The sequence below is a fragment of the Carica papaya genome, chromosome 6, assembly GCF_054855325.1.
Source record: "Carica papaya isolate Zhongbai chromosome 6, ASM5485532v1, whole genome shotgun sequence".
In the NCBI taxonomy this organism is placed as follows: Eukaryota; Viridiplantae; Streptophyta; class Magnoliopsida; order Brassicales; family Caricaceae; genus Carica; species Carica papaya.
The window spans coordinates 16,467,015-16,479,817 of NC_142314.1; the positions used below are offsets into that span (position 1 = coordinate 16,467,015).

The following is a 12,803-nucleotide window of genomic DNA, read 5'->3' on the forward strand; positions in this document are numbered from 1 at the left end:
CAAACTCATGCCGAAGAGTTCGGAGTTTCATGGTTATTACCTTTGATGAGCCTTGAAACTCTATTTTCATAATTGTTCATGCTTGCTTCGAAGTCGTAGCTGTTGAAATTCATGATAAACATGGACTACTTGTTAAACGAAAAACAATGCTTTAGAGTCATTTTTCTTGTTCTCCTTCAACTGGTTCTCCTTATTTGGAATATTACCTTTTTTACCAAGTCCGAAAGGTCTTAAGATTTGAGTTAAGTCTTCATTTTGATGCTTTAAAAATCATAACTCTCTCTTTTAAAAGTGGGATGACTGGTTATGCAATATTAAGTGAGTTTCCATTTGAAGCTATGGTGATACCCTTTTTTTTACAAGGCCTTTTGGCTCTGATACCACTATTGGAGAAGAAAAAATATAAAGTTTCTATTCAATCAAAAAAGGGATGCTTATACGCAACAATCTATAGCCTATATATATACGCAGTGATAGAAATACCTATTAATTTTTCTCTTTGTAACCATCCATTTATTTTATTCAATTGCTATTTAACTTACCATTATTTTACTTTGATTTTTTTATAATCACTAATTTATAATTTTCACTCATAACTGATAATTTATAATTTTCATAAAGGAAATTAATTAATTCTAATATAATTTTGAATCATTTATTTAATATAAACCGTGGGAAAGAAGAAAGAAAATATTTCCATGCGTGAAGAACCTTCCCAACCTGAGAATGATTCTTTCCCAAGTGGAATTTTCCTCTTTTTTCTTCTTCATAATCCTAAATCCTGAAAGCAAAATTCAAAATCAACAAAAAAACTTGAATCTCAAAAATCTAATACAAGAAAAGCTTTAATACTAATTATCAGAAATTTTTTTCAAATTAAACCAGATCTGATAAATTTAAACATGCAATCTTGTACCAAATTAATGAGAAAAGATAAATGAAATTGTATCTGGATCCATCATAGAAGATTTGATTGCATCATGCGGTAGACACTTCCGAATCAATACATGACCTCAAAAGCTGTTTTTCTCTGGTGACGAGATTTCAAAAAAATAAAATAGCACGTGTGTGATTCGAAAACTATAACTGCCTTTTATATTGACAAACTTTTACAATTCTCATTTTACCCATCATAAAATGAGAATAGCATGAAAATGGTATACTCATATATTATGCCCATACATAAGCTCGAAGCATTAAGACTTAATTTCGTTTAACTGTATTTAGTCACTTTTAAATAGGTACATAAATCGATAGTTCGTTACGCATAGTAAAGCCCATATTAAGCCCATTTGTTGAAGAAGAAAGCTTGTCACATATTTCTTTTGCTACATATACATACATATATATTTCTACTGCATATATTTACATGTATATTTTTAATCCACATATATATTTCTATTTCCAATATTCATATATATATATGTATATACATATATATAAATATATGTACATTAGAAATACATTTGTACATATATGCAGAATAACAAATTAAAAACAGTGGTCGACCATTGCTACATAAAGAATAAAGCTTGACGGTCACGCGACCGTTCGGCAGGCGTTCGCACGTAACGACTTATTTTTTCAGTCGTTATAATAATAGCCCAAACGCCTTCGGATGGTGGTGAATACTATAGTAGATCTGACGGATCAAGTGAACAATGTCCAGGGCCGTTTGCTCGATTTCTAGAATGGTATCGTCCCACAGTACACCATGCCAGGTTGTCCTAACATGAATAGTGTTGTTGAAAGGTGAAACAAAATATTTAAGGATATGGTGAGGAGTATGATTAATCATTCTACCTTACCTGAGTCACTATGGGGAGAAGTATTAAAGATTGCAATATATTTACTCAATAGAGTTTTAACTAAAGCAACTACAAAGATCCCTTATGAGCTTTGAACGAGTAAAAATCATAATTTGAGACATTTGCACATTTGGGGATGTCTAATTGAGACCAGGTCTTATAGGCCACAGGAAAAGAAACTGTATTATAGAACTGTTAGTTACTATTTTATTGGTTATTCTGAATGATACAGAGGTTATAAGTTTTATGATCCCACTACTAAGCTAATTTTTTAGACAAAAAATGCTCAGTTTTTTGAAGATCTTAAGTTTGTAGGGAAAAAAAGAGTTCGAGACCTTATCTTTGAAGAGAAATGGGTCGATATTCCTATTCTCCCAATTATTTTTGATAATGATCAGGATATGTTTCTTATACATAGCATTGTTCAAAAAGTAAATCTAGATCAAGACAATGTCATAGTATCTCCTGTTCGTGTTTAGGAACTGTTCCTGAAGGACAAATTTCACACCCTCAAGAACCTATGCCGTTAAACAGATCTATTAGAGATAGAAGAAATACAATTCTAGATGATTATATTGTATATCACCAAGAACATGAGTTTGAAATTGGTACAGTGGAAGATGATTCTATCAACTTCCACTAAGTCATGAAAAGTTCTAACTCTTAAAAGTGGATTGATGTTATGAATGAAGAGATAAAGTCTATGTAGGACAACAACATTTCGAATCTTGTCTCATTGTCTAAGGATACGAAAATCATTGGTTGAAAATGGATATTTAAAACCAAGAAGGATTCAAAAGGTAATGTAGAGAGGTATAAGGTCCGTCTTATCGCTAAGTGCTTTATACAGAATGAAGATATCGATTATAAAGAGTCTTTCTCTCTAGTTTCATTGAAAGACTCTTTGAGAGCTATAATGATTTTAATGACACATTTTGATCTTGAGTTACATCATATCAATGGTGACATTGATGAGATAATTTATATGGTACAACAAAAAAACTTTATATCCAGAGATGTACAACAAATGGTTTGCAAACTAAAAAAATTCATCTATGCACTTAAACAAACTTCTCTTCAATAGTATCGCAAATTTCATCAGGTCGTCATCTCATTTGGTTTTGAGATGAATTTAATAAAATATTGTGTATACCACAAATTCAGTGGGAGTAAGTATATTTTTTTAGTTTTATATGTCGATGATATACTGCTTGCTAGTAGTGATATATGCTTACTGCATGAAAATAAGGGATTTCTGATGAAATATCTTGAGAACGCCTTTTTGTATTAGGGATTCAGATACACTGAAATTGCTCTAAAGTATTCTTAGATTATCACAAAAGAATTATATCGAAAATATTTTTAAAAGGTTTGATATGCAGGATTGTAAACCAGATGACTCTTCTATGTCTAAAGGAGACAAGTTTACTCTAAGTTAATGCTCCAAGAATGACCTAGAGATTACGAAGATGTAAATGATTCCTTATGCTTCAGTTATAGGGAGTCTTATGTACGCATAGGTTTCTACGCGTCCGAATATTGCGTACATTATTGGGATGTTATGTAGATATTTAAGCAATTTTGGTATAGATCATTGGAAAACAACCAAATATATCATGCGGCATCTATAAAGAACAAAATGTTATATGCTTATATAGAGGATGTCAAATCAATTGGAGATTATTGGTTATTCTGATTTTGATTTCGTCAGATTTCAAGACAACAAAAAATCTACATCAGGCTATATCTACTTGTTTGCTGGGGGGAGTTATTTCTTGAAAGAGTACTAAGCAAAAACTTGTAGCTTCTTCTATTATGACAGCAGAGTTTATAGCTTATTATGAGGCATCGAATCATGAAATATAACTGTGAAATTTTATCACTGAGCTGTGTATTGTTGATGATATATAAAGACTATTAAAGTTATTTTGTGATAATATTGCAGTTATGTATTCCAACAATAACAGGAGCTCGATGAAGTGACAACATATAGATATCAAGTTTCTCATTGTTAAAAAAAGAGTTAAGAGTAAACAGATATTGATAGAGCACATTAGAATAAACTCCATGATTGCAAATCCGCTCACTAAGGAATTACCACCTAAGGTCTTTCATGAGTACAATGCTCATATGGGTGTTGTATACTTAGATGATGTATATGTTCAGTGGGAGTTTTGTACCATAGTTGTATTTATTTTGTAAGATATGTCATAAACTTTGTACTTTAGTTTTAGTTTATTGATATATGATTTTATTTCAGTTATTATATTTTGGTTTTTTAGATTATATATTGTCTCTGAATTTTCTTGCAGGTGATCTCATTAAGGTTAAGGTAGGACCAGTTGGAAATATGCATGCTTAGATCACATAATATGTAATTTCTATATTGCACATCCATGTTTGATCCATGTCATTCGGTTATAATCATATACATGACCATTGATAAGTTTAGCTATGATAGTTGCAGTGAATACTGCTTTGATGCTATGTCATTATGATTGATGGACGAGATTTTTTGGTGATGCATTCAGGTGTTGATAGTACAGTTTTGAGTACTTCTATGATTATTTAACGCATAGTTAAGATGTCACATAAAGCTTAAATGGGAGATTGTTGTATTTTTTCAACAAATAGGCTTAACATGGGTTTTACTATGCGTAACAGACTATTGATTTATAAGGCCGTTTAAAAGTGATCAAATACAGTTAAATGAAATTGAGCCTTAATTCATCGGGTTTAAGTATGAGTTTAATATGTGTAGATACTATTTTTGTAATATTCTCATTTTATGATGGATGAAAAAAGAATTGCAAAAATTTGTCGATATAAAATACAGTTATGGTTCTCGAATCACATGCACATCATTTTATTTTTTTTAAAATTCCATCACCAGAGAAAAATAGTTTTTGAGACCGTGTATTGATTCAGAAGTATCTACTACTTGACATAATTAAATCTTCCACGATGGATACATGTACACTTCATTTTTCTTTTTTTATTGATTCGGTACGAGATTCTATATTTAGATTTATCATATTTAGTTTGATTTGAAATTTTTTTTAACAAATTATTTATAAAATCATCTTCATAATTAACGAAGATCTTCATCATTTAAACAATTTCGTCTAAAGTATGTTATATCATTATTATGGTTATAATCTTCTTAATTATAATATTATTTTATTCTATTATTTATTTATTTTTCTATGTAAGTTTTGCAATAATTTAAAAGATTTATTTTCTTGTAATGTACATGACCTATACTACAAATATGTCTTGAATTTATGGTTATAAGCATCAAGTTTTGAGAATAATAAAATTACAAAGTTCAGCTTTCAACAAGTGATGTGTTCTTTATCATTCTTGTTGAACGGTGAATAGTTCCACTTATCAATATAATCTTGTGGTGTTTTATCAATTCTTTAATTTTCTCAATTACCTTAGTTTCTATTTTATATTGATAGTGGGTTAAGTAAGAAGAGTTTACTTAAAGATTACGTCTTTGATATTAATTGAAAATTTGTGTCTTTTAAATTACATTGTCGATCATAGGTTTTGTATCATAAAGTGCTGTACCAAGAAATCGAGCTAAAAAAAAATTTCACATTTGATAAGGTTACAGATATATTTACAAAGGCTTTTGGTAGAACCTAAGTTTGAAAGTTTCAGGGCTGCGCTTAGAGTTTTTGAGCGTAAACATACATTAAGTAGGAGTATTAAATATTAGTGCATTTTACTTGTTTATTTCCTTTTGTTTTACTAGGTTAAATGAATTAGTTCATATTTTATAGGAATATGAAATTAGATTATAGAGTGTCAGTTATAGATTTAGCTGAGATTTTTTATAGTGGTTTTAGATTTTTGGGGATTTAACTTCAGTTGATTGTCTATATATTTAGTTTGTATATGATGTATTTTTTATGTTTTTTTCATAACAACAATAAACACTCTAGTGTTTTATTCCCATATTACTATTCTATAAACTTCCACTGTTTTTTTCTTTGTTTTAAATTTTGCCACTTAAGTTTATTCTGACATTTTAATTCCTTTAATTTTGTGCATCTAATTCCTTTACTTTTGCTCAAAATTCATTTCGAGATTCCAATCCATTTTTATTCATTAAACCCACAAGTGCCATTCTAAATCCAATAAAACCATTTTCAAGCCCAAGCCCAAGCCCAAAATCTTTTGTGTGCAGACTACGAGCCGAAAGCGTTGGGTGAACCGACGTCGTTTCATTCAGGCTTTGGTTTTTCCTCTCCCTCTGTCCTCGATCGAGAAGAAGCAGGCCGTCCTCCAACTTCCAAGTTTCATTCTTGCACTAAAATAGGTAGCCATTTCCTGCAATGTCCGAAAGAAAATAAAGTGAAGCAGAGATCAAGACGGTGCTAGATTCGAGAAGAGAAATGGCGTGAAGTAGTGGAGAAGCCGAAATCAGGGGGAAAGAAGGCAACTTAACGAAGGAAGAAACGGACAGGAAAAAACTCGTTTGACTCATTGAAACGTAGTAGCAGAAACCGAAGCTGAAGGGAGAAAAAGGAGCTGAATTCGGGAAATGGAGTATCGAAGAATTAAAGATGAGGTCTGTAGTTCCCTTGTCTTTTGGCCATTTCTCTTTAGTACAGTTCACTCAGTTGGCACCAAATGTATTATACACTAGAAAATCAATCACCCAGTTACCGTGAAATTTTAAACGGAAAACTTGATCTAATTAATCCTGTTTGTTTCGAGTAAGGAAATGCCAAACCATGATAGCTTTACTGAGATATTTGCTGCATATAATGTAATTAACTTATTTTAACATGTGCATTCAATCAATTTCAATGATACTTTCTGAGTTTCCGAGCTTTCACAGAATTTGTTAGTGAAGGAAGTAATCGGAATTTCACTATGGCACTCAGTTTAGATTTTTTGTTTCTTTTTGGATTTGGAAATATTTTTGGGCTTTGATCTCCAATCTTGAATTCTAATTTATTGTGAATGTCTGGTGATTTGTAGGATAAAGATGAGGCAACAGTTGGTCATGATATAGAGAGCTTAAGAGGCAAATCCCATTCAGCTGGTATTATTTACAAAATTTTCTTTTTTAAATTTTGATGATACAATTAACTTGGTGCTTGATGTACTCCCTTTTGGCTAATCTGCTGTTATGTTCTGCGGTAATCATGGATTTGTCTGTATGATTGCTGCTACTTTGCAGTTTCTGCTAGTAATGTGACACTGGTGGGGGGTACAAGTGAACGGTCCAAGTGGAAACGGAAGTGAGCTTCTTTCCAATCTTTTCTTTGGCTACCATTATTTATCAACTCGATAAGAAGAAAAGGCCTGAACTTGTTTATTCTTTGTTGTTTTCTCATACCATATTGTCAATTGTTTAGGACAATTGTGACACTTGCATTGACTGTTCTTACAAGTTCACAAGCTATTCTCATTGTCTGGTCAAAGAGAGCTGGGAAGTATGAGTATAGTGTTACCACTGCAAATTTTTTGGTGAGTGAAGAATACTTCTTGATTTAAGATGAATTTGGTTAAAAAAAAACTGGTAGTTTCTAAACATTTATGCTAATATGCCGATTGTGAGTATGAAAAAATGATTGACATAGGAGAAAAGAGAGTTTGAACATAATGCTTAGAGAAAATTTATCAAGAAGCAAAATTTGAGAGCTCGGATCTCATATGATCAAATCAATTACTTAATATTTGTATAATAAAATACGAAGTCTACCCAGTGATTAAGTTAGGATAGCTTATTTATGAGAACTAGAATATAATATTAATAGGAATTCTTAACTCAATTCAAGGAATCTACTAAATAGGAAAAATTAATTATGTAAAATGCTATAATAAAAAAGAACTACAAAGGAAAATTAAATATTGTGTTCCTTTAACATAGAAACATGGAAAAAGGTTTCTTTTCCTTTATTGGTTTTGCATCATCATCCTCTGCTAAGAAAGTTCGACTTGAGCCACATAGATTTAAGATGCTACTTCAAAAAATTTGTATCAAGATTATGAAATTGGTCTTCTGAAATCAAAGAAGGGTCAGAATCCGGAGGTCCATCCCAGTTAACTAGATAATAACGAGCACCATCATTAGGAGAATTAAACAAATAAGAGTAGTTTCAGTATCTTCTTTTTGTTGGGATAATAAAGGAAAATTAGGCAAGTTTCTTGTAGGAATACCTGAAACAAAGAAAGAGGCTAAAAAGTGCCTCAACAAAGTGTTAAAAATCTTTCACATTGAGAACATGACTAATTTCATATTAGGCAATAAAGCAAGTGTGCATCAGATCCAATAGATTGAATGACAGGGAAAGGGCCAAATGCTCAGACATATTATTTATGTGCATATTTTTTAGGATATCGTTCAAGATCCATAGAGATACAAATCCTGACGTAATGACCTACATGAAATTATGTAGTTTTACAATGCACTGTCAATTGCAAGTTTTTAATCCACATTATTTAGAACAATCTTTCACCTAATCTTAGCACGTAGGTGGCTTGGCTCTAGAAATGGCTGAGTCAGGGAGATGAACTGGCTCCAAAAATGGCTCACATAGGATTGCACTCTTAACTTCAGGCATGTGAGAGCCATTTACGCCCTCTTAGTGATCGTTGGTTGTTGGGTTTTCGGCTATAGGTTGGTATGATGATGTAGATTTTGGCTAAGAGATTAGTCATTGTCAACATGGCTGGGAAAGTTGATTTCGAATGAGGCAGTGATGATCCTGGGCCTAACCAGTGAATGTGGTGGTTTCTAGGATGTTATGGGCTAAGAAGTCAATGTGGTGGTTTCTAGTATGTTATGTGCCCGTTGTCTCCACCTGCTCTTGAAAGGCTTGGCATTGTCACCCACCTTCCAAGGTGGCCGGTTAATACTTGTGGCTAATAGTCTCTGTCTTTTGTGTTTCATCCTACAACTTCAAGTGTTTAGGGTTTGTGAGGCTATTGTGTTTTAGTAGTAGGTTTTGAACTTTGGACAAAAAATTATGGTTATGCGATGCATCAAAGTTAGGCTGTAATACTAATTGACGTAGAATAAAGAAAGCTTGAATATAATACATAAAATAAATTTACTAAGAACCAAAACTGGAGATGTTGGATCTCAATGATCAAACTAATTACTTAATGTTTATATAATAATCATACGAATAGTTTATCCAATAACTAAGGTAGGGTAACCTATTTATAGGTACTAAAAATATGATAAAAATATGAATTCTTAAATCAATGTAGAAAGTCTACTAAATAGAAAAAACAAAATAAAATGCATAATGGAAAAACTATTATGTATAAATTAGATATGGAGAAGGGGTATGATCATATAAATTGGGAGTTTGTGGAGTATATGATGAGGAGGCTCGGTTTCGGGATTAAGTGGAGGAGACGGGTGATGAGATGCATAACTACTTCTTTCTTTGTTGTGATGATCAATGGGGGGCCTTCTTCTTTTTTCAAGGCAACTAGAGATCTTCACTAGAGTGATCTTCTTTCTCCACTTTTATTTATTATTGTTATGGAAACATTTAGTAGAATGCTGAAGAGAGCTAGGGAGGTGAACTTGATTGGAGGGTGGAGGTTTCTCATTTGTTTTTTGCTAATGATTCCCTCATTTTGTGCAAACTGGACATAAATATGATGCTCCATCTCCAATCCATTCTGTTATATTTTCAGGTGGTTTCAAGTTGAAGATTAATTTAAATAAATCTAAATTGATGAAGCTCAGTAACAAGAGAGATGAGAAGAATCTTGTGTGGTGTTGGGTTGCAAAGTAGTACAACTTCCTATAAAGTACCTTGGGATTCCCTTTGGAGCTAGATACAAAGATTCAAAGACTTGGGATCCTGTTAGAGATGTTTGAGAGAAGACTTGCGGGATGGAAGAGAAACTACTTATCGAAGGATGATAGATTAACATTGATTAAAAGCACTTTATCCAACCTTCCTATATACTATCTTTTTGTCTTGATTGTGCTCGTCAAGATTGCAAGGAAGTTGAAGAATATCCAACGCCGATTTCTCTAAGGGGATGATGAAGGTAATAGAAAAGTTCCACCTTGTGAAATAGGAAAATGTGAAGAAGTCTTTGCACGAAGGGGTCTTAGTTTGAGGTTAATTATTGAGATGAACATAGCTCTTCAGGGAAAATAGTTGTGGAGATTTACTAGAGAGGTGGAGAGATTGTGGGAAAAGAGTGTTGGAGGTCAGGAGGGGTAAGGGGGACGTGGAGGGGGAACTTAGAAGTGTGAATAGACCACATGGTATGAGCTTCGGGAAAAAAATTAGTATGGGGAGCTAAAAAAATTTTGATTGCATATGGAAAGTGGGGAGGGATGACAACATTCGGTTTTGGAAGGATGAATGTGTTGGTATTGGTAGGTCAGAAGATCAATTCCCGAACATATTCGCCATCGCTACTTCTAGAAACATGGTGGTGGAGGATGCTTATTCAGGTGTGAGTTGTACGAGGGAGTGGTCCGTGAATGTTACTAGAAATTTGAATGATTTGAAGGTTGATGAATACAAAAATTTGCTTCTTATGCTATCAAAGATCTATTTAGGGAATTACAATGATCAGCTGATGTGGCAAATGAGTAGAAAAAGAATATTCTCTGTAAAGACTTTCTATAGGCCCATTTGGTACCTTGTTCATAATATTTCACACCTTTTATCTCAAAAGAAAAGAAAAAAGACTTTCTATAGGCACTTACAAGAAGGGAAGGAAACGAGAAAGTTTATTTTTCGGCAAAACAGATTTGGAAGATAAAGACCCCCGCAAGAGTTGCTTTTTTTTGCTTGGGAAGCGAGTAAGAATTGTATCTTGAGATTGATAAGCTGATGCTGAGGGGTATAACCACAGTAAAGAGGTGCTTCTTATGTAAAAGACTGGTAGAATCTTGTTACCAGATTCTTCTTTGGTGCCCTATGGTTTATAATATTTGGTCAATGGTGTATAATCTATTGGGTTATAGCGGGATCTTTCAGGGAAGAGTTGTGTGCTTGGGAGGTTTTGTGTAAAAAGAAGTCCTATTTACTTTTAATACTTTTATCTATCTTTTGAGTTGTTTGGAAGGAGAAATGCTAGAGCTTTTGAGGATATTGAGAGGGAAATGGGTAATATTAGAAAGAGATGGTTCTATGTTTTTAGTTTTATTCTCTTGGGTCATGACATTAATAGGTTGAATGATTTTGGAAATTTCATTGATCATCTAATTAATTTGTAAATATTTTTGAATACAAGCGGTACTTCTTTGATACCATTGTGAATAATACTTTTTTATATTTTTATTTCAAAAAAAAGAAAAGTTAAAAAGGAAAATTAAATCTTTCTATTCCTAATGTAATAATTTTCAAAACTCTTCTAGTCCTTCATTAGTTATGCATCAATAATTATGTAGAATTACTTTCAGTATTTTCTTTTTTCTGTTTTTTTACAACCTGGCAATACAACAAAATGGTTACTGACAGGTTGTACCCTTTTTCCCTTCCACTAGGGAAGCTTGTTAGTTTTTTGTCTTTTTCCTACTTTTGCCTATAAAATGTTGCTGATCATCGATGAATAAAATAAGAGTAAAAAAGGGAGTTATTTCTTATTCTCAAATTCTTCATGGTATCAGAGTACGCCTGATCCAAATTTTTCAGCACTCCTCTTGCATTCAATAGGCAATGGATGAGCAGACCCCTTCCCCACCCGAAGTTCTTTTGGGCTCTCACCTTCCGGTGCCTGACAGCCATGCTCTTGCTGATCAGGCTCCATCTTTCATTACTGGCCATCGACTAAATGGCAGTAACTATCTTCAATGGTCGTCCTCGGTGTTGATGTTCATCTGAGGGAAAAGTCGAGATGAATACTTCACTGGAGAGCTCTCACCTCCTCTCGCGAACGACCCAAATTCTCGGATATAGAAAGTTGAGAACAATCTTGTTATGTCTTGGTTGGTGAATTCAATGACCACTGAGATTGGCAAAAAATTTCTCCTTTATGAGACTGTGCACGATATCTGGGTCGCAGCTCGTGAGTTCTACTCTACTCGCGATAACACTTCCGCCATCTTCGAAATCAAAGCAAGCCTCCACGACTTGCGCCAAAGAGAAAAAACGGTAGCTCAATGTTACAATTTTCTTACTCGAAAATGGCAGCAACTTGATGTTTTTGAGAAACATGCTTGGAGCTCCCCAGAGGATGCCAAGAGATTTCAAAGCATCGTGGAACAGAGATGAATCTTCAAGTTCTTTTTCGGACTGAACAAAAACCTCGACGAGGTAAGAGGACGCACACTTGGAACCAAACCTCTCTCGAACATCAGATAGGTGTTCTTTGAGGTGCGACGCGAAGAAAACAGGAAGAAAGTGATGATGGGTGTCTCGCAATTCAACCCTAACCTTGCTGAAAGCATATCTCTCTCACCCGAGACTGGTACTGTTCTCACAAGTCGGGTGACTGAGCGAAAGGGACGACCATGGTGTGAATACAGTAAAAGGTCGGGACACGTTCTTGGAAGATACTGGAAGCTTCACGAGAAACCAACTGAGAAGGAATCGGCTGAGAAGAAGAAAACACCAAAGCAGAAATTCATCGGGGCAATTTTGTCTCAACAGAGGAGGAATCCACTGCAGCTGTTTCTACGGAAAGCTTCTTATTTAGTCCTGAACAAATCAACCTCCTCCAAAAAAAGTTTTCACCCAATATGGTTCTCAGTAATGCTTCTGCAGCTCACAAAAGTAATTTTTCTGGTTTCTCAACTTATTCCATAAAAAGGGGAATATGGATTATTGACTCAGGTGCTTCATATGATCAGGGATATCTCACTATTTAAGGAATATATTAAATGCAGAAATAAATTTTCAGTTAAAATTGTTGATGGCTCTAGCTCCCAGGTCGAAGGAACAAGAATAAGTGCACTGACACCCAAGTTAATTTTGTACTCTATGCTATATGTTCCAAATTTGGAGTGTAATCTCCTGTCAGTAAGTAAATTATCACATGACTTGA

The 12,803-nt window shown here is 33.6% G+C and overlaps 1 protein-coding gene across 3 annotated transcripts in view; it reads left to right on the top strand.

Moving 5' to 3' along the window:
* The first annotated feature begins 6,061 nt into the window (after positions 1 to 6,061).
* The window catches only part of LOC110826421 (CMP-sialic acid transporter 4), a 36,606-nt gene continuing 29,864 nt past the window's right edge, over positions 6,062 to 12,803 (top strand). For all 3 annotated transcript variants that reach the window (XR_015821257.1, XM_088221741.1, XM_088221742.1), the window contains exons 1-4: positions 6,062 to 6,390; positions 6,807 to 6,870; positions 7,009 to 7,069; positions 7,187 to 7,298. Coding sequence is in view for 2 of the 3 variants with exons in the window: in XM_088221741.1 (XP_088077867.1) it covers positions 6,364 to 6,390; positions 6,807 to 6,870; positions 7,009 to 7,069; positions 7,187 to 7,298 (264 nt within the window). In the remaining variant the exon portion in view is untranslated. The remainder of the gene's footprint in view (positions 6,391 to 6,806; positions 6,871 to 7,008; positions 7,070 to 7,186; positions 7,299 to 12,803) is intronic.